The 27,563-nt window shown below is 33.5% G+C and overlaps 1 protein-coding gene across 1 annotated transcript; it reads left to right on the top strand.

The window, feature by feature from the left end:
- The first annotated feature begins 1,641 nt into the window (after positions 1–1,641).
- On the top strand, positions 1,642–4,592 carry LOC120088862 (putative E3 ubiquitin-protein ligase XBAT31). The gene is made up of 8 exons (XM_039046306.1): positions 1,642–2,002; positions 2,104–2,163; positions 2,259–2,330; positions 2,440–2,561; positions 2,638–2,778; positions 2,851–2,958; positions 3,052–3,307; positions 3,837–4,592. The coding sequence occupies exons 1-8, from the start codon at positions 1,823–1,825 to the stop codon at positions 4,242–4,244; spliced, it is 1,347 nt and encodes a 448-aa protein (XP_038902234.1). The 5' UTR covers positions 1,642–1,822; the 3' UTR covers positions 4,245–4,592.
- Positions 4,593–27,563: the final 22,971 nt, after the last annotated feature.

Raw genomic sequence — 27,563 nt, forward strand, 5'->3', positions numbered from 1 at the left:
ATGCCCTGGGCGACACACGTGCTACAATGGCCGGGACAAAGGGTCGTGATCCCGCGAGGGTGAGCTAACTCCAAAAACTTGTCCTCAATTCAGGTTGTAGGCTGCAACTCGCCTACATGAAGCCGGAATCGTTAGTAATCGTCGGTCAGCCATACGGCGGTAAATTCGTTCCCGGGCCTTGTACACACCGCCCGTCACACATGGGAGTTGGCCATGCCCGAAGTCATTACCTTAACTGCAAGGAGTGGGATGCCGAAGGTAAGGCTAGTGACTGGAGTGAAGTCATAACAAGGTAGCCGTAGGTAGGATATTTTGGTTAATGCTTGTTGGGTACACACCTCCTTTTCAGGGATAGTTAATGCTTGTTGGGTATTTTGGTTTTACACTGCTTCACACCCAAAAAGAAGTGAGCTATGTCTGAGTTAAACTTGGAGATGGAAGTCTTCTTTTGTTTCTTGACAGTGAAGTAAGACTAAGCTCATGACTTTATTATCCAAGGTCCGAACAAGTTGATAGGATCCCCTTTTTTACATCCCCGTGTCCCTCCCGTGTGGCGACATGGGGACGAAAAAAGGAAAGAGAGGGATGGGGTTTCTCTCGCTTTTGGCATAGCAGGCCTCCTAACAATGACGAAAAAAAGTAAATTGAAATGGATGATTTCTTCCAATTAAAGTGCAAGAAAATGCATTATTCATCTCAATTTTCTCAAAAAGACAAATAAAAATTTGACCATTGTTTTCTAAAAAATTAAGACTCCATTTGGTAACATTTAATTTTTATTTTTGAAAATTAGGTTTATTTTCTCTCAATTTCTTACAATCATTTACATTTTTTTTAAGTAAAAGAGTTGAACCTTAGTCTTTAAAAAAAAAAAAAAAAAAAAAATTTAGTTTTAAAAGATTGACTTGATTTTTTTATAACATCGATAAAAATAGATAATAAAAATAAGAAATTTAGAGACAATAGAGATGTTTATAAGCCTAATTTTGAAAAACTAAAAACTAAAAATTAAGGATCTATTTAATAACCATTTTGGTTTTTAGATTTTGTGTTTGAAAATTAAATCTATTTTATTCATATTTTTTACAATGATTTGTATCTTTTTAAAGTACAATGGTTGAATTCTTAGACAAATTCTAAAAAATAAGAACAACTTTTTGAAAGTTTTTTTTAATTCTAAAAAATTAGTTTGATTTTTTAAATCATCATTGAAAAGTAGATAATAAAGAAAGAATCTTGGATGTGGAAATAGTGTTCATAGGTTTAGATTTAAAAAATAAGAACAAAAAAAAGTTACCAAACTAAAGAGGGTTACAAATGTGACATGTCCTATTAAATTATTATCTCAATATTGTCAGAAAACTGACAATAAAAAAATAGCAAAATTATTAAACACAAAAGCCTGCTCTTCTTGATTTACTAACAAACATCACCTAATTTAATGAAAAAATAAAATTAGTATAAGATTAAGAAGAAAAATACTCTATGATCAATTAATTAATCAATATCTGTATCTGACTTGTTGCCCAATTGCGCAACATTAGGAATCTAACTGCCCGAAAAATATCTGATCCCTGCCCGAAGTCAGCATTTCAACTGCCCTTTCTAGTACGGTCAGCTTCTCTCTTTTCCCAAACCTCAGGCTTCTCCGACTCCATAAGCGATAGTATTTAGTAATGGTCCTAATGGACCTCTTCGTACTCCGTGGCACTGCCCTCCATTTCTGATCAAAGGGGTTCTTTAATGGAGGTCGGAGTCTACGGCGGCGGCCTCTGTTGAGTTTCTTCTGCTCTGTTTTGAGCGTTTTAAGCAGAGGAAGAAGATGGGTCAGGGGCTGAGTTGCAGTGCGAGTCATGAGAATGGATTGTTTAGTGCTGTGCAGTGTGGGGATTTGGAGATGGTTCAAGTCTTGTTGAAGAACGATCCATCTCTGTTGCATAATACCACTCTCTATGATCGTCAATCTCCGCTTCATTTTGCCGCTGCTAATGGGCAGATCGAGGTCTGTTCTTGTGTTTTTGCTTGTTTGATTTGGATTTCGTTACCTATTTTGGTTTATTGATTGGGGATTTTGAGTTTTGCGTTTTGTTTTTTCATTATTAGATCCTCTCTTTGCTTTTGGAACGATCTGTAAATCCGGATTTGTTGAATCGTCACAAACAGGTGAGGGATTCTTCTTTTAATTTGAATTTATCAGTTACTTTGGAATTGTTTCTTCTCACTGGGTTTTGATTCTTGAATGTGAATGTTTGTACTAGACTCCGCTTATGTTGGCAGCAATGCATGGGAAGATCTCTTGTTTGAAGAAACTCCTTGAAGTTGGAGCAAATGTATAGAATCGAATTCCATCTCTTGATTCCATATCTTTTTGCTTTTTAGTTTTCACAAAACCTTGATTTGAAAATATACTATTACTAATTAGGGTATAAATCTTTTCAGATTTTAAAGTTTGATTCTCTTCACGGGAGAACTTGCTTGCATTATGCTGCTTATTATGGTCATTTTGATTGTCTAGAAGCCATTCTTTCTGCAGCTCAATCAAGCCCTGTTGCTGCTTCCTGGTATTTGTTGCTCCGTTTTAACAAATACCCATTTACTTTTCATTATAGAATCATTGATTAACTTATTTTGAAATAGGGGATTTGTACGATTTGTGAACATTAGAGATGGTAAAGGAGCAACCCCTTTACACTTAGCAGCTCGTCAAAGGAGACCCGAATGCATTCATATTCTGTTGGATAATGGAGCTCTTGTTAGTGCTTCAACCGGTGGATATGGGTATTTTTCTATATCAAGTATTCTTTAACTTTCTTTCATTTAAAGTTGGATTTGACAAATTTCTATGAACAGATGCCAAGGAAGTACTCCCCTTCATTTGGCAGCTCGTGGGGGATCCTTGGATTGCATCAGGGAATTGTTGGCTTGGGGGGCAGATCGTCTTCAGAGAGATTCCACTGGGTATCATAACATAATAATTTACATCATAATCTTGCTCTAAATGCATATTGATCAGCTAATTAAGTCCAGGCTTATCTTTCTTTCTGTGTACAGGAGAATTCCCTATGTAATTGCTATGAAGCACAGACATGGAACTTGTGCAGCCTTGCTGAATCCTTCATCCACAGAGCCACTTGTTTGGCCATCACCCTTGAAATTTATCAATGAGCTTAATCAAGAAGCAAAAGCTTTATTAGAACAAGCTCTAATGGAGGCTAACAGGGAGAGAGAGAAGAGTATCTTAAAGACAAATTCTCATGGACTTCCCTCTCCATCACATTCTGATGCAGTGGATGACAATTTGTCTGAGGTAATCAAGAGTTTCCTTTGTCATTAAAGAATGTCTTTAACTTTTAAAGTGGATTTCAAACACGGCAGCCATTCGGTATTTGAAAAGTCATGACTCACTCTTTGACTCGACGTTATAGAGTTGCGTTTAAATCAAGAATTTTCGAGTTAAAAATCATAGGTAGTAATGAAACAATGTTATGGTGATTGATAAGATTTTGAAGCATTTTGAACCCTCCACACTGTTAGTGGTATTGCTTTCCCAATTTGGAGGCATTCACTTTACGTCTGAAAGCATCTCTGATGTAATGTAGACTTGTCATTTGTTTCTTAGAGAGCTTTTTCAACTTAGGCTCTTAGAAGACACGTGATGAATGGTCCCATTATCTGCAGTTTCAATTATCAGTTTCTCTTCACTTCTCAGCTTTTGAATTAAATTATTTGTATTGCTGCTTGAGTTTCTGGTATGGTTCTGTCATCCCATTGATTAGGTGAGATTTTCAAGTGCTTTTGAGATCTTTTATGTATTGGGAAACTTGACTTCTTTGCAGATCAGTGATGGAGATGCAGAGTTATGCTCCATTTGCTTTGAGCAAGCTTCCACAATTGAAGTCCAAAACTGTGGCCATGTTATGTGTGCTCAATGCACTCTTTCCCTTTGCTGCCACAGCAAACCGAACCCAACCACGGCGTGCCTGATGCCTCCGGTTTGCCCGTTTTGTCGAAGCAACATTCTACACTTGGTCGTTGCAAAAACTAAAACAAGGGAAGAAGTAGACGACCACGAAACTAATAACTCCAAGCAGAGAAAGGGAAGGAAGTCCCACAACTTCAGTGAAGGTGGCAGTAGCAGCTTCAAAGGGTTGTCGTCGATGAGCTCGTTTGGGAAGATCGGTGGTGGCCGGAACTCGGGACGGATAGCTGCAGAAGAGGATCAGTCAGTTGATAAGCTTGGTTAATAGGTGGAAATGGCAAATCATACCATCTTTTTTTTATCAACCAAGATCCTCTTTTCCCGCATTTGCAAACAAATCAAAAGGTTTCAATTACTTGACTTTTAATGTCGGGTCCCTATCAATACATAATATAATATAGAGTGGGAAAAAAAACCAAAAAGCCAAAAAAAAAAAAAGTTGCTTGTAGAATTGGGAAATAAGAGAGATATTAAGCAAAGAAATGAGTTGGGTTGGTGACTTTTTTTTATCTTTGTGGGTCATGTTTAGTTGTAATATGATTTGTTTAAGTTGATATTGAAAAGTCAAAAGAAAAAAAGAATGAGAGAGATTATTTATTTAAAAAGAAATAAATATCTGAATTCTTGAATGGATAGGGGATATTGGGACCGAGTTGAACAAGTCAAGGACTCAATGTGTTGGGTGAGAATGAGATGGAGATTAAAATAAGCTTAAAATATGGGAAATGATCAGAAATAGCATTATAAGTCTTTTTTATTTTTTAGAATTAGTATGCTTTTTTAAAATTCATTTTTTTAATCTAATCCATTAGTTAAAAAGTTAACTTTGTGATGGTTTTGGGTTAGGAAGTACAAATACTTCTAATTGTGTAGAGAATCAGTATTATGATATGGATGTGTCCATATATGTGGTAGATACGTGTCTGATACGTGATTTGAAGTATTTGATTTTTTATTTTTATTTTAAATTACTCAAAAACACACTTTAAATTAGTTTTGAAGGATTAAGCAAACTTCACGGTGATTTTGAAAATAATAAAAGTGATTTCAACCATTTTAAAATCGCTTTCAAACATAAAAGTTCATTTAAATTGAGCAATCCAAAACAAAATAAATTAAAAATGATAAAAAAATAAAAAATTGAAGAAAAAAACCCGAAACGTAATCGAATCTTCATTCTTCCATTTCTCTCTCACTATTTAAATCATGATTCACACCCCTTCATCCCCAACTTCATTCTTTATGTTCTACTTCTTTCCTACCGTCTACTCCAGTCGTTCAACAATCACTTGACGTTATTGGATTTTTTTTTCAAGTTTTCACTCTCTTCTTGAATTACTTTGATCTAACTTAAAATAAGTATTATAGCAATTAATTAGACATTATATATATGGGTCTTTTTAAATATAAAAAAATATTTAAAAATATTTACATTTTAAAGCAAAAAGTTTCAAAAGTACAAAACACTTATGAAATTTTTTGTTATAAAGTGTAAATATTTTTGGAATTTTTTTATTTATAAGAATTTCATACACACACACACATATATATATATATATAACGTATCTTCAACGTATCCGTATATTACTTTTTAGAAATTAATCGTATCCGTATCTGTATCTGTGCTTCTTGGGTTTTGGGTCTTCTAAGTGAAATCTCAAGCAATATTGACATCGATATTCTACTATTTTTTTCAAATATTATATAATCTTTCCAAATCTTATATATATATATTAAATTTTCTCCAAATCCGATTATTTTTAAAAAATATTATATCAAATTTTTACATATTTTTTCAAATTTATACCCTAAATTTTGTTTTCACAATTATATGAACTTCCAGATTTACAAATAAATTTATTGATTATGAATTTTCAAATACATCTCAAGTGCACTGTAAATTTTAAATATTACAAAAGGTCAAATTTTGCAAATAAAGCAAAATAAAATAAAAAAATTAAGATTTGGAATAACATAAAAAATCTCGGTGTTAATTTTTCCCGAGATTTCACCGAGAAAGTCCAAATATATAGCATATGGATGTTAATTTTGCCTGAAATACACAAGATTCTTTATATCTCCCAAACTTTTCTTATTATTATTATTATTCTTTTTTTGGCAAAATTTGAATTTGGAAAGATGGTATAATGCTTATGAAAATGGATAGAGGTGTTAATTGTTTGGGATTTGATCGAGAAAACCCAAAACAATCTATAGGTTAAAAAAAGTTAAATATCTTGATGGATGATCTTGGGCGAGATGAACTGAGAAAAACTTTTGTAACGATTTTTTATAAAATGTGAAAGATGAAAACTTGAGGAGCCATTTCTAACGACTTTTCTTAAAATATTGAGCAGTTCAATTTTAGTTATGGTAATTTTGAATGTTGAATTTCATTTATGTACTTTTATTAAATTTTAAATTTTGTCTTTATTGTTAATTTTCAATTTTTTTTTATAACTTATTAGTATTTTTATTATAAATTTTAAAAAATATATTTGCACATTTATATTTTATGGAAATTATTCTTACTATTTAACTTATTTTTTTAATTAAGCTTACAAATTATTTTTAGTCCAAGAATTTTCATAGAAGTAATAATTTAGTCTATGAACTTAGTTTTATTATCATTTAATCCTTGTACTTTCATTTTTGTAGTAATTAGTCCCTAAGTTTTATTATATAACAAATTAGTCATTGTATTTTAAATTTTTTAATAATTTAGTTCATATTATAGACATTAGGGTTAAGACTTAATGAGATTTCTTATATGTATAAATTGATAAACTAATAAGAAACTCAATATTTTTACAAAATACAAAATCAACATCATAAAATAATAAAAATTGACTTTTAATTTTGATTATATCTTTTACGTTTGATACTAAATTGTTAAAAATTTGAAATTCTAAAGACCACCTTTTTTTTTGTTTAAATATTAAATTGTTACCTACTAAAATTTACGTACTAATTTGTTATAAAATTGAAAGCATAAAAAATAAATCGTTATTAAACCAAAATTTAATGATTAAATTACTATTTTTATGAAAATTTAGAGGACAATATTGATTTTAACTTAAATTTAACTTATTTAAGATTTAGTAAAAAATATAAAAATTAAAATTAAATATTTGAAAGTATTAGATTAAAACTGAATCAAAATGAATATATAAATCTTAAAAAAATAATAATGAGGGTGGCACGTGGGTTTAGGAGGGTCAGGTGATGGTGTCTCCTCTTAAATAAATTATTGGGATGTTATCATTTTTTATGACGTCAGGTTTGTAAGAAGATGTTGACACGTGGAGTGACGTGGGGGAAAGAGTTAGGAACGACGCGTACGAGTCTGATTCTAATAATTTATGATAGAAATTACGTAACCTTTTCATTTACTAATAAAATAAATAAATAATATAATCTATATTATCTATCAATTGATAAAGAATTTTTACATCCTCATTTTACCAATACAATTTTTCATAATTTCTATTCTTTCCAAGTTGAGATACTTACACTCGAAATGACCTTTTTTTTAGTGTACGAGTTTGAATTAGATCATAAATACGAAACATCACGATTTAACGGTAGAGACATTTTTGGATGAACAGTTACGTCTTTTCTTCGATACAACTATTCAAATCGAAGTGACATATCTTTGATGTATGGATATGATATTGATCATAGATATAAAAATTTGCGATATAAAAGTTAATATATGTTTGAACAAACAATTATATCATTTGCCACATTACAACTCTCGAATTTGAAGTGGTATATCTAAATACGAGTGTAATGTAGACCATAAATATGAAACCTCAATATCTAACGGTAGAGATATATTTGAATGGACAATCACATCGGTTACCTTTAAAAAAATTTCATAAATTTCTATTTTGTTTCTAGTTAAAATTATATGATTAAAATAATATAAAAAACTATTAGACATATCAATTACGATATTTTTAAACCTTTTCTGCTATATATTAAAATAAACTATAAATTTTACGGACGTCGTATATGGTAAAAATTTCATAAATTCCTATTTTGTTTTTCCGTCTCAAATAATTAAAATCCATAAGCAAAACAATATAAGAAGCTATTTGATATATGACTTATGATTAATTTTTTTTTTCCAATGCATTTAAAAAAAACTATAAATTTTATGTGCATATGCGGATTAAAGGCCAAATCAAGATTCGGTGATTAAATTATTAGCTTATTTATTTATTATCAATTATTAGCTTATTATTTACATGAAATCATACATAAAATGAGTCATCACTCCTCAAAAAACAAAAACATATAAAATGAGTTAGGTCATAGGTGGGGCATTTCCTATTTCTTCTTCTTCTTCTTCTTTATTCCAAATATATTAAGATAAGTTAGAGTAAAAAACTCGAAAGGAATTAGAACCATTATTTATAAGATTAGGAAGAAACAAATCACGAAAATTTATTTAATTAAAAAGGGCGATTTCTAAAAGTTATGCCAAAATAAGAATTAATCAAACCAATTTTCTTGTGACTTTTATTTTTGGTTTCACTCAAAAAGTTTTATATCAATGAAGATATTTTTTCTCATTTATATAACCACGATCATTTTCTTTTCTAAACAATATGGGATTTTGATTTCATTCTTAACAATTTCTCCTTAAACAAAGTACTACCTCAAGTCTTCCCTCGTTCATCCACTCTCAATTGCCTGCGAGAGCTTGCTCTTATCAAGATTCAATTGTACAGTCGAATAGTGCGCAACCACGAATTATTATTGCAGAATACATTTGGTGTCAACCACCTGTAACTCCATTAGGGTATGTTTGGGAGTGATTTTGAAATTATTAAAGTCATTTTTGTTATTTTCAAAATCATTAACAAACATGATTTTAATGATTCAAAACCAATATTGATTTTATGAAAATTGCATTTAAAAATGTAAAAATTTAATATTAAACTAATTTTGGGTGATTAAAGGTTGGATTTTGGAGTGATTTTAAACCTGACAAAAATGATTTTAACAGTTTTAAAATCACTTTTAACAGTTTTGTTCTCTTCTCGAACAAAGATCTAGTCTTAATAGTAACATATTTTATCTAATTATATTCAATTAGTATATTGGCTATTTTGAGGGGGAAAAAAAAAAGAAAAAGGTAATTGTTGTGAACTTGAGGAGCACAATGGGAAAACATATACCAATATAATATAATATAATAATAAAATAAATAAATATTAAAATAAATTAAACATAATATATAAATATATGAAATAAATAAATAACAAAAGTAAATAAAATAAAAAGGGTGGATTTCTCTACTTTCTCCAATTTTTTTGGATTTTGTCCAATGTGTGTATACCAAAACCTACCAAACATCATTATTTATAGGCACTTTGACAAGTAGGAGGTAGATTATATGGACATTAACAATGTGTAATGTTGATACACACGAACAACACTTTTAGAAATGAGGACATGACACATGGTCAATGGACACTAAGCATAAGCATCTAATGGATATCTATTATCATAATATTTATAATACTCTCCCTTAAATGCCCATTATATATATAAAATATATCTAGTTAAAACCTTATTAGGAAAAAAAATTCATTGGGAAAAAAATCCTAGTGAAGGAAAAAAAAATACATATTTCATATAATGTAATACTCTAAAAAAGAATATAATATATTTACTCCCCTCATGGAACCATCACTTGATATTTGTCGCATTCCAATATTATGCACCAATTTCTCAAAGGTTGTGGTTGGTAATGATTTAGTAAATAAGTTTGCTAGGTTATCCTTCGAACAAATTTGTTGTACAGTGATGTCACCATTTTCTTCAAGATCACGAGTGTAGAAAAGCTTTGGTCAAATATGTATTGTACTATCTCCTTTAATATATCCTCCTTTGATTTGGGATATGCATGATGTTTTGTATTCGTATAATATTGTTGAAAGATTTTTACAAGAAGACAAACCACATGTTCCACGAATGTGCCGAGTGATTGATCTTATCCATACACATTCTTGACTAGCCTCGTGAATTGCAAGAATTTTAATATGACTTGAGGAAGTAGCCATTATGGTTTGTTTCACTGATCGTTAAGATATAAAAATTCTTCTCCATGTACTAAGTAACCTGTTTAAGATCTTGCTTGTACGGGTTAGATAACTAACCTCCATCTTCACAACCAACTAGATCATTATTATATTTATTAGAATAAAATAAATCAATGTAAACTAATTCTCAAATAAAACGTACGATTTGTTTAACTCTACTCCAATATCCTCCTTTTGGAGGAATATCATATATATGTAACAAAATTATTGAAAAATATTACAAAGTGCAGTTTATAAACTAGTCAAACTATATAAGTGCACTTATTTCTCAAAATTTATGGTTCTTCAGGATCTAACATTCTTCATCATCTTTCTAAGACCAGATAATATATCATTTTCACATCGAGTGAATAAACCACCATAGGAGTATTTAATGATGTACATAATCCACAAAAGATCTTTAACGTATAAATTGATGCAATTCCATTTGTTCTATGCTTTATTTGCAAGCTAAGATAAAATTTATCATCTCAATTTCTTTCTTCAGAAATTCTATTGTCTTTGAAATCTCTTTAGGAGTTTCGGCTCCAAGCATCAATATATAGTAAATCTCATATCATAGTTTCTTTATAAAAGGATATAGATATATAGGGTTATTTTTGTACCCTCATACCGACAAATATTGAATAGAATGATTATATCACATTCGTCAAGAATATTTTATAAGAATCTCTATGATATATATACATACATATATATGATTCTCTAATATTTGAATTATAAGATTATAGTACCTTTATTTCTTTAGGAATTTTCATAAATAAATATCATTATGAAGAGATTCATATAAATGTGGTATGACTGCATCCATAAGATGGATATTAAACTTTTCATACACAATCAGATAAATTAAATATTTCATGGTATTGTATATCGACCATTAGAGAATATGTTTTTTCATAATTAATACTAGTCTATTATAGGAATTATTGTGGGATCTATCCCGCTTAATATCTTGTGACTTCACTTTATTTGTTCTACAAATACTCCACTTGTATCCCACATGTTTGACATTTTTTGATGTCTGGACTACTAATCCTCACGATTTGAAAAATAATTTTTATTTATATTGGATTGTTTCTTTCCACATAAGTCAATCCTTTCTATGCCGATATTTTCCCTACTCATTTTCATAAATAATATCGTGAGTGCAAAAATGTTGTCAACTTCTACAGTTCTATAATTTATTGAAATCTCATTATTATCCTCATTTACTTCAATATCCTTATGAGTACTCATATCTAGGATTTCTTCTAGAACATCCATATTCTTAACTGAGTCACTACTCCGCTGATTGAACATGTGGGAGAGCCCTTTTGCTCAATCCCTACCGACCTTAGTTGAGAGAGAGCCCTTTTGCTTAATTTCATCAACGTAGATAACATAGTCATATGTGCACGTAGAGTTGGATTGGGTCCTGGCCACCTTACCGTACCTTCGATGTCAAGGATCTCTAACATCATTGTAATCTAGGTACCTTACCATACCTTGGGTACCAACATTAGAGTAGGGTTTGTATAAGGCACAAACATTTAAACATTTAAGTACATATATAGAATACGCATATTTGAAATAATCATACCCCATAGTTTCATATCAACGCATAGTGCCTTATAAAATATGGAATATACATGATTAATTCCATCATGCAATAAAACATGGCATAGGCTTAATGGAAAATGCATGCTAAACTCTTAAATAACTTCATCATTTAGAAAACATGGATCGTGCGATTAACATTCATTTCAAGGCATGCGTTGGAGAAAATCATGATATAATAACTTCATATGAAATACCTATGCATTGGGAATCATTCATAAAACTTGTGTTAGAAAATATTTATTAAAACTTATCATTCACTGTCTTAAGCTATTTATCCAAGGGGTTGTACAACTCTCCTATTTGCGTTTGTCCTGAAAAGGAAAGGTCTGTCGATCAGTATACTTGGCTCCTTTTTGAGCTTAACACATAACTAACCTTTACTACATACTAATAGTCATTGCATCATAACTAAGTTCGATGCAACAAAACAATCCTTAACGTATTGACTATCCTTAGCCATCATACCTTTTAACTTGGCTAATAATTGGGAATCCTTTCTCAAGGTGCTCGGTAAGCGCTGAAACACTTTTAGTCTATGCGACGTATATCCACTATGCAATGTACTTAGATTGCCTTCGTTGTGGATTGGCTATGCTGTATGCGTTAACGCATAACATCACTGAGTCAGCTGCTGCTTGTTCTTCGTATACAACTGCATGCTTATTCATCCACAACACCATTCCAAATTCAAACTCAGATTTCATAACTTTAATTCCAGCGCTCGTTTAACTAAACTCCTTTTAAAGAAAATGCTCATAAACATCTTAACTTTTACTTATCTTAGAATTTGAGCATCATTTTCCTCTAGAATCGATTGGAAATTCCTTAAATTCTCCTTTAGTTAGTCGATAGTTCTTTACCTCTCAAAATCTCTAGATGACAATAACACTCATACACTCATGCGTTAGAAAAAATTTGGCAAAACAATCTCCTTTTTGGTTAAGCCTATTTATGCTTCTTGGTTTGCATGAAGAGTTTGCTTAATTAATTGCCACCTGGCAAGCTTATCTCTTTATTAGCGTCTGCAAGGCTGCCATCTAACTTACTCATTAATTAAGTTGAATTTCCCAGCTTAAGCTTGATTGCATGGCCTTGCGGCCATCCAATACTTCTCCTTCAACGCATGACCGTCTGTCACATTTTTTGTCAGCTTAGCCCTCAACAATGGTATACAAAGTTTGTTGCATAAACCCTGCATACCACTTGCTATACTTAGCCATGATGCCCCCTCTTTGGGCTTCTAGCCGCATCATTCAACCAAGTTGGCCGCATGGGGCCTACCAGTTCCAATACATGGAACCCTTTTGTCTCTCTAGATGTTAATGAAGAAACTTGTGAAGGTCCTGAGCGAAAATATGGATCGTCCCAATTTTTCAAAAAATAGAATTTTACATAATAAACTTATGCATTAAATTAAAGCATGCTAATAAAAAAAAAAAAGGGTTTCATGAAACTCTTACCTTTGAAGAACAAGTTTCTTCATGTGATCTTCTTCTTAGTTAAGGTCACGAACAAAACGCATTCTTCGATGGCCAAATACTGTCATAAACACAAAACCCTCGAACAATGTCCACCACCAATTGAAGCCTCATGTATTCTTTAATGGGATGAGAATCACTAAGGAGTTGAGTGGACTCTTAGTTTTGGAAGAGAGAGAGAGGAAATTGAGTGAGGGAGTTTGGGATTTTCTCAGAGAATGCTTCTGCCTTATATCTCTATGTAAAATCTTCTATAAAAAGAAAACCCACACAAATCTCAACCTCCCACTCGTTAGGTGAGTTGAGAAAGAGGAGGGAAGTTATTTCCCTCCTAAAATTCAAAATCAAAATCAAAATCAATATAATTAATAAATTAATTTTAATTTAAAATTAAAACCATTATACATATACATACACACACACACACATATATATGTTATATCATATACAATATAACTTATAGTTTTAATTCTATCATAATATAAATCCCATTGATATTAAATTCAATTATATGAAACCGACTCACATAATTAATATTTAAATCATATTCAAATCTTTATTTCCTCTCAACTAAACTTTATATTATAATGTATCAAATACATTATAATATTTATATCATATATAATTAAATTAATTTAATTATATCACATCTAATTAATTCTCTCATTTAATTTGAACAATTCGAATTAATCCAAAATTGATTATCATTAAATCACAGTTGAGCAACAGAAGGGACCTGATGGACCTGTAGATTGAAGCTCCAATAGTACTTGAATAATTAATTAAACTCATTTAATTAAATTATCCAACATCCATTAACTGTAGGTAACTCCATTAAAGACTGACAACTGCTCTCTTTGAACTACAAATATATTTCAATTATTATTGGATATAACCAGTCAATAACAGATGACCTTTCATAAATTGCTCGTAAGTACAGTTGGGCCAAAATTACCGTTTTTCTCATGTAGTTATATCTAACTCCTTAAGTACCATAGATCCCTCTAATGAATGATAAGTCATAATTTATATAACTCCTTAAGTACCATAGATCCCTCTAATGAATGATAAGTCATAGTCCAATTATGACAAAGCCTCTCAGGCCAAAAGAGGGTGTGGCATCATATTGTTCAAGTCCTAGAATCAGCCCTTAAGGGAGCAATTTATCTACTTACCCCAATGTTGGGGAAGGAGTGAATTTCTCTTGTGTAGCTATGTTACTAGCTCCCTAATTAGACGAATCCCCAAAATGGTAAGCTTATTAAGTCAACGATCTGGTCACTCTCATCCATATAAGTTAAAGGGCCACCTTCATAGGAGTTCACAACTCACTCAGGATTCAGGTTATGTCACCTATGGTTATCCTGGTGAAATATAAGTCTGTTTATAAACGGTGTTATATAATGAGACTAGTCATTTTGTGGTCCGGTCTTATACAAACTTCTTTGCATAGAACACCCCTGCTGACATGTCTCCACATGAATGATCAGGATCAGATAATTTATAGCACTTTACAACAATTATAACATCTACAAAGCGGGTCAATATCTACAAAGCGGGTCGTATTCATAGTGTCACCAGGATAACGTATCCAACATTATCCATCTACTACAAACTATTTAGGTTATCACTTAAACATGATCCACCTATATGTTTCTACATACAAGTTTAAGCTATAGATGATAACCTTGTATGTTAGTTTATTGGTTTGTGGGTTTAATGCTACTAAATGTCAAATAAAACATCTCATATTTTATTAAATAAATAAAATGTTTGTACAATACAATTACAAACTACAGGATACGACGAAATTTAAGGCATCAACCCCAATAGTTAACTTGTTCCTACATCACCCAAGAACGCTGCATTCCACACTTAACATATTTTCTTGCTCTTTTCTGGCTTACCATTGTTATTCCCAACTCTCTATGCGTCGTCCAGGTTACAACCTGAATGCATGTGAGCATAACACTTGAAAATTTTCCTTCTCTTACATTTCAGACGCATTTCACTATACTTAACTTACCCTTTCCATTGACGTTAATACACATCTTTAACTCATAATTAAGAGGAATTAAACTCAATTAACTAGTAAAACAAGTTCATGGGTTTACAATAATAATGCATTCCATGTAATTTCTTTTTCCAACTTTTTAATTCCTCCCCCTAATGTTGGAAAATTTGTCTCATTAAAATGACAATCAGCAAATCGTGTAGTAAATACATCACCCTTCAGGGGTTCAAGGTATTTAATAATTGATGGGGAATCATATCCAACAAATATTCCTAACCTCCTTTGAGGACCCATCTGATGCTTGATTTTATGAAGTGGAAATGTGGATGATATGCGTTGATGAAATTGCATTGTGCATTCAAGTTTCCCCAGCGGAATCCAAGTGTAAATTTCTGTGAGTTTCCTGGTAAGTCCAGGGTCAAACATAGGGATTTGTGAAAACGGATTGCGATGGTAAATTTTATGAAAACCTTGATGTAACCGAGTACATAAATTGTTAGTTTGTTGTTGATTGCGTTAATGAGAAAATAAACAAATGCGGCGGATTTGAGAAAAGGCAGTTGTGTGATAGATGCAATGAGTATGTGATGAACGGGTTGAGAAAATTTTTAGCTAGCGTTACTTGGGAATGCGTCAGACTATGCGATCATATTACAATCATACACAGCAAGTCATTTCTCAATGTAAATGCGATGCTCCTAAGTCTAGGACTCATGTGTTGAATGCAAAAGTGTCCATAGAGCTTATTCCTAAGTCTCTACTCTTGTCCTATGCGATGATGCAAAATGCATGAAAGCAAAGTGACCGCATATAATCATATCGTATCTCTAGGATTCATGCGATGCGTTAATAACAAATATTGCTCATTCCTAAGCGCCTATCTCTTGTATTATGTGTTCTAATCTGAATCTCCCGAGCCTAGATTCTAACCTGACCTTCCCAAGTCTAGATCCTGTCCTTAGACTACCCTCCCGAGTATCTCTAATGAACGAATGAAGCATACATAATACAAGATAATCGCAAAGAATGAAGATTCCCTAGTTGTGCTAGCTAAATGCTTCTCAACCCATTCAACTGATTTAGCTACTCATGCATGAATAACAGATAGTGAACAGATATAGAGAAGAAAATTCCATTTTTATAAATGAGTTGAGTATAAAATGACAATGGAAGTTAAAGGTAGAGAGCCTGGTAGCAATTCCTTGCTGACCGAGGCTTTTACCATGAAATCTCTATTATGTTCTAAAAATGTTCCCGTTTCCGCAGGCGTCGACCCTCTCTTTGTCCTTGAAGCTTCCGGCACTCTCCCAAGCTTACCAGAACGATCTGCCGGCACCACTTCCTTCCTCACGTCTGCCTTAAAATAAAAGAAAACTATGAACAAAAGTGTGCAAACTGAAGTATGAAATCTCTAACTGCTGAACCCCTTCTCTGAAGAATGCCCTTGGTATTTATAGAGCATCTATGGCGAAAGGCGGCTTCTCTCTTATGGTTGTACAGATGGGACGACTTTAATTCCTGACTGATGTACCGAATAATTGTCACCGAAAAGCTGAATGTACTTTGTGACCGTTATCGGCTGTCAACTTAATTCGGATTCGACTGTCATCAACTTTATGCCCCATCGCACTTAATTAGCCTTTCACCCGAATGCGCTCGCTATGTTGCGCTGACCAAGTTGCGATGATCCTTCTCAGGCGAATGTTTGCGAGCACGATCAACGCAAAGCCTTTCGGTGAAGTTGCACTTGACCAATGATTTCCTATGATCGCAATTCTTGCATTGTGTTAACGCATATTCTGCACAAAAATACAAAAATCAACAGCTTTAATGCGATGAACGCATGTGACCACAATATTATGAAAACGATACTTAATGGACGAAAGTTAACATATTTCATTAACGCAATCCAACATTGTTTAAGAACTTAGCACTATGATAATGTGCATTTCTGCCCGTTATCACACCCCCAAATTTAAACAATGCTTGTCCTCAAGCATAAACTAAAGATTCCTTTAGCAATTCAACCATAATGTTCTTCTCCTAGATTTCTCAAGAATACTTCGTTCAAATCCTATATACCAGAATTTTCTTAAGTCTTATTCAAGTCTCTTCTTAAAATATTTCTAAGACCTAGGAACTGCAAGCTTACCTTTCAAAAGAACTTACTAAATTTTGGAACATCGCATGATTTATTTCAAAAAGAAAATTTTCTACTGGGGTGTCAAATGATTTTATCCTTGCACAAAAATTTTCTTCATTGTTATATATATTTTTTCTGACATTGTGCTGATCCAAGTGTCTTGCCTTCGTTTTGGCTGCCCCCACGGGTGTCATGCGGACATCCAACTACGAGCAATGCATTCTTTCTCAGTCTAACTCATACCTATTTGGTAGCGGAGTTGCGGTCATTTATTTATGTGTTGATCTTGGTGACTTACTTTCGTTTTGGCTTGCCCCCATGTGTGTCATGCGGACATCCAACTACGGGTAAGTGCCTTTCACAACTTAACTCTTATCAATATAGGTTTCCCATTGCGTTGACAGTGGAGTTGTTATTCTCAATTTTTTTTTTCAAAAATTAGCAAGATAAAAAATAAATACCTCACCCCAAAATTTAAAATGCGGCAATGTCCTCATCGCCAAAAGATTGAAATGAGTCATGCGATGTTCTTAGAATGCGTTGTAAAGAGAATTTGAAAGAAAGCTAGCAAACCCCTAACTTCTAGAAATATTTCATGAGGTGACTATCTTAAGATTAAGTTAACTTTAGTACATACGAAAGAAATAAAAGCATATTTTTCATCATTGAAATCATACTTGACAAAGAAACAGAATGCGGCGATCTCTCTTCTTTGGATTGCGGTGATAGAGTGAGATAATTTGCTGCTTCAAGTAACATCTCCGCAATCCTGTGCCTTAATCGACGTAAACAAACAAAGAGAGGGTCAAATGATTTAAAACAAAACAACAAGTTTTTTTTAATTTTTTTAGTGCAATGTAGCTAAATAGTAAACAAAGTAATTGCGATAATAGATAATAACGAGTAAGATAAAAATTCATGAAGTATTTGATGCAGGAAAAGGATATTCAAAAGAATTGCGTTGATGAGGTTGAATCATATAATACTCAGGGACCACTTATTCCAGGTTGGTTTGTTCACGTCCATGGTGACTTTGCTCTCTTTTCTTTGTCCTTTGGGATCTTTACTGCCTTAATCCAGAGTTTCTCCCCATGAATGCTCATTACAATTTCCCCCTTGCGCACATCAATTTGAGCACGACCGGTTGAAAGGAATGGTCGTCCCAATATGATGGGCGCATCTTCGTCCGCTTTATAATCCAAAATGAGAAAGTTTTTCGGCAGGATGAATTTATCGATTGAAATTGCGGTATTTTTCAATTCTCCTTCAGGGTGTATTCGAGATCTATTCGCGAGCAGGAGAGTTTCCTTTATGGGCATAAGTGTGCCGACATTCAATTGTTTGAAAATTGATAGCGGCATTATGTTTATACTTGCCCCAAGATCATATAGTGCTTGGCCACTGAAGGTCCCTTCGATAGAGCATGGTATCGTGAAGATTCCTGGGTTGCCCATTTTAGGTGGGATCATAGCATTTTTCGTTGCAGCCACTATTGGGATATTTTCTTCCTCATTTTGCTCCCCTTTCAATCTTTGCGGAGTCACTGGTGGTTGAACTTCTTCTGTCTCAAGATCTAGAGGCTTAAGAGTGGACGCAACTTCAGGGTCTATTTTCTCGGGTTTCTCCAAACTATAGGTCAACGGTTCTTCGTTTATCACTGCATTCAAGTTGGTCGTAATGTGTTTCTCCCCTACTTCCGCAGTCATGTTATCGCTCAGCAAGGAGACTGCTAAGCATTGTTCCTTCCCGTTACCCTCAGCATTGCGAGGGAGCTCAGTTGAGCTCGCCAACGCTCCTTGCGGTCTATTTTTCAGCTCGCCCACAATTTATCCCATTTGAATTTCGATATTTCTAATGGATGTAGCTTGATTATGAAGCACATATTCGTTTTTCTCAATTTATTGCTTCAGCAAGCTTTCCAGGGATGAAGATTGCGGTGATTTTGAGTTGCTAGCTTGGCTATGCACTGGACTGTTGTTCTTCAGGAAAAATCCGGGTGGCCCTCCTTTTTGTGCCACAGGTTGAAAGCTTTACTGTTGATTTTTTCATGCAAAATTTGGGTGGTTCCGCCACCTGGGGTTATATGTATTGGAATAGGGATTATCTCTCATGAAGCATACCGACTGCGGGTTTTTTGGGCATTCCTCCATCGGGTGAGCATCACCGCAAATGATACAACTTGCGATCGTTTGAGTGATTGCGCTGACCTACCATTTCTTCGCTCCCATTATTAATTGTGATGCCTTGTATCAAACTCATCATCATTGTCATTTGATTTTGTAGGGATGCGATGACCCCATTGTTTGTGTCATTTTCTTTGATTTTTAATACCTGATCGCTTTTCCTCCAATCCTCGTGATTTTTGAAAATGCGATCAAATATACTCTTTTCCTCCTCATATGTTTTGTCGAGCAGACCACCAGCGGCTGCCGCATTGGCAGCGGTTTGCAAAGAGGGATTCAATCCTTGGTAGAAAATCTCTATTTGTAGGCAGTTTGGTAAGCCATTATGTGGACAGTCTCTTACCAGCCGCTTGAACCTCGCCCAGGCATCGCTGAGCGATTTGTCATCTTCTTGTTCAAAATTTGTTATTAATTTCCTTCTCCTAGCGTTCTCGGTTGGTGGAAAATACTTCTTCATAAATTTTTTCACCACTTGTTCCCACGAAGTTATCTCTCCCGGTTCGAGAGAATATGCCCATTTTCTTGCCTGATCACACAAAGAAAATGGGAACAGAGTTAATCGAACTTCCTTGGGTTAGATATTCGGGAACACAAAAGTGTTGTAGATTTCTATGAAGCTTCGGAGGTGGGCGTGCGGGTCTTCGTCACGTCTTCCTCTAAACTGCCCAGCAGCCTTGATCATCTGCAACATTACCGATTTCATTTCAAACCTCGATCCATCTAACGCCGGCCTCATGATTACTGGAGAGAAATCGTAGAGGTTAGGTGACGCATAGTCCCGAATGGGTCTATTGCGGTCATTTTCCAGAAGGATGGGGTTGGCCATCATATTGTTCGCATTCGTGGCCCTTTCTGCTGGTTGTTTCGACATTTTTGGTGTTCTTTCTTGTTGTTGTTGGCGGTCTCTTAATCTTCTTCTGAATGTCCTCTCAATCTCCGAGTCGTAATTCGCCAGAGATTTAGAGTCTGCAAAGAAATAAAAAAAATTTACCGTAAGCACTCTATTTTGCTGAAGTCCCCGGCAACGGTGCAAAAAACTTGATGCTTGATTTTATGAAGTACAAATGTGGATGATATGCGTTGATGAAATTGCGTTGTGCACTCAAGTTTTACCAGCGGAATCCAAGTATAAATTCCTCTGAGTTTCCTGGTAAGTCTAGGGTCGAACATAGGGACTTGTGAAAACGGATTGCGTTGGTAATTTTTATGAAAATCTTTCGGTAACCGAGTAAATAACTTGTTAGTTTGTTGTTGATTGCGTTAATGAGAAAATAAACAAATGCGGCAGATTTGAGAAAAGTCAGTTGTGTGATAGATGCAATAAGTATGCAATGAACGGTTGAGAAAATCTTTAGCTAGCATTATTTGGGAATGCGTCAGACTATGCGATCATGTTACAACCATACACAGCAAGTCATTTCCCAATGTAAATGCGATGCTCCTAAGTCTAGGACTCATGTGTTGAATGCAAAAGTTTCCATAGAGCTTATTCCTAAGTCTCTACTCTTGTCCTATGCGATGATGCAAAATGCATGAAAGCAAGGTGACCGCATACAATCATATCCTATCTCTATGATGCATGCAATGCGTTAATAACAAATAATGCTCATTCCTAAGCGCCTATCTCTTGTATTATGTGCTCTAATCTGACTCTCTCGAGCCTAGATTCTAACCTGACCTTCCTAAGTCTAGATCCTGTCCTTAGACTACCCTCCTGAGTATCTCTAATGGACGAATGAAACATACATAATACAAGATAATCGCAAATAATGAAGATTCCCTAGTTGTGCTAGCTAAATGCTTCTCAATCCATTCAACTGATTTATCTACTCATGCGTGAATAACAGAGAGTGAACAGATATAGAGAAGAAAATTACATTTTTATAAATGAGTTGAGTACAAAATGACAATGGAAGTTTACAGGTAGAGAGCCTGGAAGCACTTCCTTACTGACCAAGGCTTTTACACTGAAATTTCTATTTTGTTCTAAAGATGTTCCCGCTTCTGCAAGCGTCGACCCTCTCTTTATCCTTGAAGCTTCCGACGCTCTCCCAAGCTTATCGGAACGATCTACTGGCACAACTTCCTCCCTTGCGTCGGCCTTAAAATGAAAGAAAACTATGAACAAAAGCATGCGAACTAAAGTATGAAATCTCTAACTACTGAACCCCTTCTCTGAAGAATGTCCTTGGTATTTATAGAGCATCCATGGTGAAAGGCGGCTTCTCTCTCATGGTTGTATAGATGGGACGACTTTAATTCCTGACTGATGCGCCGAATAAATGTCACCAAAAAGCTGAATGTGCTTCGTGACCGTTATCGATTGTCAACTTAATTCGGATTCGACTGTCATCAACTTTATGTCCCATCACGCTTAATTATCCTTTCACCTGGATGCGTCCACCATGTTGCGCCGACCAAGTTGCGACGATCCTTCTCGAGCGAATGTTTACGAGCACGATTAACGCAAGGCCTTGCGGTGAAGTTGCGTTCGACCAATGATTTCCTATGATCGCAATTCTTGCATTGCGTTAATGCATATTCTGCACAAAAATACAAAAATCAACAGCTCTAATGCGATAAACGCATACGACCGCAATATTATGAAACCGATGCTTAATGGACGCAAGTTAACATATTTTATCAACGCAATCCAAATTGTTTAAGAACTTAGCACTATGATAACGTGCATTTCTGCCCATTATCACATTTAGTACATTGTGGTGGAGCAATTGGAAAATATACTACACATTAAAAAAATTCTCAGACGGGAAATATTTGGCTCATGGCCATAAACTAATTGTAATGGCAAGTACTTATGATAAGCTACTAGCCTAATGCATACAAGTGGTACCACATGCAAAATAACATATCCCTATACAGATGTAGGAAGCTTAGCTCTTATAAACAATGGTCTAGTAATTAAATGAAAACCTTTTATGAATGATTCTGCTAAATCATTTTGTGTATGAACATGAGCTACAGGATGTTCAACACTTATTCCAATTGGCATACAATAATTATCAAAAGCTTGGGACGTAAATTCACTAGAATTATCAAGAGAACAATCTTAATTTTATAATGAGAAAATTGTGCTCTTAACTTAATTATTTGAGCAAGTAATCTTGCAAATGCAAGATTTCGACTTGATAATAAGGACACGTATGACCATCTGCTGGATGTGTCTATTAATACCATAAAATATCTAAATGGTCCACTTGATGGGTTAATAAGTCCACTTATATCACCATGAATTCGTTCTAAAAATGCAAGTGATTCAATCCCCATTTTAGCTGGTGATGGTTTAATTATCAATTTTCCTTGAGAGCAAGTATCACATGGTAATTCACTAGATTGAAGAATCTTCTAGTTTTTCAATAGGTGTCCATGAATTCTCAATAATTCTTCCCATCATTTTAGACCCTGGATGACATAATCTGTCAGCCAAATTGTAAATATGTCTGGATTCATGAACTTCAGGTTCATTCTTGCATATGTTTCAATTACTTGTATATGAGTATAATATAATCTAGAAGATAAAGTAGACAACTTTTCCAATATACGTTTTTCATATGAGACAGTAGATGTGATCTAAAGATGCTCCATATTATTCTTTCTATCAGTCTCAATATGATAACCATTATGACGTATATCTTTAAACCTAAGTAGATTTCTCTTTGATTGACTAGAGAACAATGCATTATCAATTGTAAATTTTGTTCCTCTAGGCAAAATAATATTTGTTTTTCCAAAGCCTTCAATCGGGTTTGCCAAAACTTGATATTGTATTGACTTTTGCTTCCAGCATTGTCAGTTTGAAAAAATATTTTTTTACTTATAAGTATTGTATGTGTAGTTGCATTGTCTGCCAGACATAGATCTTCTTTACTCATTTTTTAGTCACTCAGCATATGAAAATAATCCGGGTTTTTCATTAAAAGAAAATAATTACAATAAAAAAATAACATTTGGAATATACAAAAGTTAACATCTACTAAGAGAAGAAAACAAACATAGAGATGAATAAAAAAAAAAAAAAAAAAAACTAAATCTAGATATTTTCAAAGTCAAAGGAAACACTTGATATTCCATCGATTCTGTCGATTTTTTCTTCAGGAGATTCAAAGAAGTCAGTCACATCCAAATTTATCATGTGGGGTGGGTCAAATATATCATTATCCAAGTATGCAAAATTTACTTCCACATTTTTCTCTTTTTTCTTCAAGGATGCTTGATAGAGATTAACTAAATGTCTTGACGTACGACAGATATATGACCCCCAGTCATTCGCATTGGAAGCATTTATTTTGAATACTTTTTTAACTCTTATCTTGTGGAGCTTTTTCTTTGTAATCATCATTTTGTGTGGTTATTTTGAAATTTGAATGATTAGAATGACCACCACAAAAATAATAATTATTTCTTCCTCTTCCACGGTCACGACCTCGATCGCGACCACGACCTCGATCACGATTATTAACTTTCACAGCATTCACTTCAAGGAATGGTGTTGTTCTAGTTGGTCAAGATCACGATTTTTTTTATCAATAACTGTTTTTTTTGTTTGGCCATGAAAAGACATGAAATTAGTTGACAATATTGTTTAAAATCTTTCTCTCGATATTGCTACTGCAAGAGCATATCTGAAATGTAGAAAAATGTCTTCTTTAACATATTGGTTTAAAATTTTAGAGCCTCAAGTGCATTCGTTTACGACGAGCTTCAGGAAGAAGTTTTTTTTTTCGATGATCACATTTTTATGACATTTAGGTGTATTTTGGCATCAAGCACTAATGACAAATAATTATTACCATTAATATCGGATGCTACAAATTCTAATTTTATAATATTTTCATAGTAACATTATTACAAAATATTATATTTAGGGTAGAAATTTAAAATATATAATATGTAAAACAACATTTAATTTATTAATTATAACAAAAAGTGAAAAATCAACATACCTTTAAGACCTACCTTTAGCGAGGAAAACAATAGGAGCTCGTGCTGATAACGTGTTTGTGAACTTGAGGAGCATGACGGGAACACGGATACCAATAAAATATAATATTAAAATAAATATAATCTAATATAATAATAAAATAAATAAATATTAAAATAAATTAAATATAACATATAAAAATAAAATAACAAAATATGAAATAAGAAATTTCTTTAAAATTCCCATTTTCTCAAATTTTCATGGATTTTGCCCAACGTGTATCTTCCAAAACCCAAAAAATACTATTTATAGGAAATTTGGCAAGTAGGAGATGAATTACATAGATACTAATAATGTATAATATTGAGACATAAGGACAACACTTTGTAAAATAAGGGCATAACACATGGTCAATATACACTAAACATGAACATTTAATGGACATCTATTATCATAATATTTATAATAGTAATTACCTTTATTTCAAAATTCAAATATTGACCAACAAAGAATGAAAATATCACGAGTTGACTATGGAGTAAATAAATTAAGATTCATCTTCATTAGTAAATAAATTTTTTTCCTTTTAAAATTTACAAAATACGTTTATTTCGTCCATTATTAAAATAATCAGTTGCTTAAACAACCTAAACTCCGAACCCTAATTCTAAGTGCGTTTTTCAACAATCAAATTGTTGAATTCAATTCAAAATTGACAGAAACTTATCCTAATTTGACGAGAAATAGGAGTTATTGCATTTTATGTTATTTTTGAATCCATGGTACCTACCAACAAAACAATGACCTATTTTTTCAACATTTAATGTGTCATTCTTCGTCAACATGAGCACGGTTTAATTAATCCAAAATTTGTATTATTATTCTCCAGCTCAGAGATATTTGATTCCCCCAACCCCATATCTATTTGGAAAAAAAAAACGTGTATTCCATAGATATATGCGTGTGTATTTATGGTAATAGAATTGAATTTTATGATCATAGTTCAATAGATAAGGTATTGACTATACTATTTTAAAGGTCTTCCTTGAAATATATATATATACCACACACGTACATCAAACATATAAATCAAGCATAACTCAATAGATAAGGCATTGATCATTATTTTAAAGATCGACACTTTGATCTCATTCTCAATGGGTAGCTTTGTTTTCGAGTTGGGTTGTATTAATTTTTATTTTTTATTTTTAAGGTCTCGAGTTGAATAATTTTTTTTAGGTTGACCCCACTCAACCTGAATTATATATACATCAATAAAAAAATATATTTAATTCTTTTAAGAGTGATGAATTTGTAAATATTTAGGGCCTGTTTGGGCCCAAGATTAGAGTGAGGTGGAGTGGGCTATAAATAGGCCACTCCTTGTTTGAGGCTCCAACTATTTTTAGTTGGAGCTCCAATTATACTATCACATTTTAACCATCTCCTTTGTTCTCCATCGCATTTCTGTCTCCTTTCTTGTCTGATCGTTCTCCCTCGATTTTTCTCCTTTCTTGTCCGATCAAACGCTATGCTCAGGTTTCGTTCTTCCTTCTCTTTACTTCTCCGACTTCAAATCTGGTTTCGTTCTTCCTTCTCTTTACTTCTCTGGCTTCATATCTGGTTTTGGTGCCGTCTTCAGATCTGGTTTCGCATTGCTTGCATGTTTTTCTTTAGATCTGGTTTCCCATTTCACAAATCTATAGATCATCTCTTCCCCTTGTCACTCCAAACAATCTCTCTCTCGCCGCTCCAAAACTTTGATTCCTTTTTCTGCTTTATTCGATCTTCTCACTCTGTCAAAATGGGCCTTAGAGCTTGGTAGGAGAAGGTCGAAGGTAATCTTTTTTTCCCTTTCCCAGCCAATGATGAGGTTCCCCCCCCCCCCCAATTTTAGCTCAAAATTTTGTAAATCAATGGACAAATTATTTCATGTTCCTTATTTTGCTTCCAAATTATGTTCTTCATTATACCGAATTATTTTGCTTTGAATTACTACTGTCTCTGTCAAATATATGTTATGTTGAATTATGCTCTTCATTATACTGAATTATTTTGCTTTCAATTACTATTGTCTCTGAAAAACACACATGTTATGTTGAATTATGCTTGTACAGTGGCTATCAAAGATAAAGAAAATTTTAAATCTCTAGCTTTGTTAATTTTTTATTTAGAATTTACTTAGAAATGTAAATAAATGTAGCATAATTTCACATAGAAAAAATTATTATGTATATGGATTATCGAGACACTTATCACTATTCCAAAATTTGTAGTTCTATCATTACTCTATAGTTTTTGAAGAAAAGAAAACCTCACATAAGAGTATTATCTTTGTCATGTTAGTCTAGGTTTGTCTTTACCAAGTAAGATATGTTATGTTCTCCACTGTTATTACTGTCTCTGTAAAAAATTTGTTCATTTCAGTCTCTGTTTATCTATTATTTGTCCAATTGTAACTTTTGACCATTGTTTATTGTATATTATTGATTGACAGTGGTTGTTAGGTATTGTTTACTGCATTCATCATTAGCATATCCCCTATTTTTAGGATGATTTATTGTATAAACTCTTTGAAGAATACTCCATCAACTAGTTAGAAGAAGGCTCTTTGGCTCATTCTTTGATTGTTGGCTATCTGATGTCACAGATCCAGACCACATTCTAAAATAGCTCTGTTGACTCTGAAGTTTGATTTCACACTAATAGGTTTGAAGGAAATTCAATTAACTAACCCTTTCGCCTTGACAACAAGTACCTTATTGGATTAGCCTCCACAGCCTACTTTATCTTGTGCGCCAGCAATACAATCATCGAGATTTGAGAAAGATTTTAAATCGAGGCCTTCGAGCACCTGGGTAAGAGCGCGACTACTAGGGCACTCAAAATAAGGGAGTTATTCTCACAATTCAGATAAGATTCAGACTCTCTGAAAGCACGGTTCTTGCCTCCCTCCTTGGAGCCCGTCCATTCCTTGGGTGATCCCTTGCTCTCACGTTCGAGTGTTTGCTCGTCGTTTAGGCTGGTGAGACTTGTTCCCTAGCATGTTTTTTCGGACGAAAAGTAATTACCATGGGAAAATTATTGATGATGTTTAGAATTTTCC

The sequence above is a fragment of the Benincasa hispida genome, chromosome 10, assembly GCF_009727055.1.
Source record: "Benincasa hispida cultivar B227 chromosome 10, ASM972705v1, whole genome shotgun sequence".
Classification (NCBI taxonomy): Eukaryota; Viridiplantae; Streptophyta; class Magnoliopsida; order Cucurbitales; family Cucurbitaceae; genus Benincasa; species Benincasa hispida.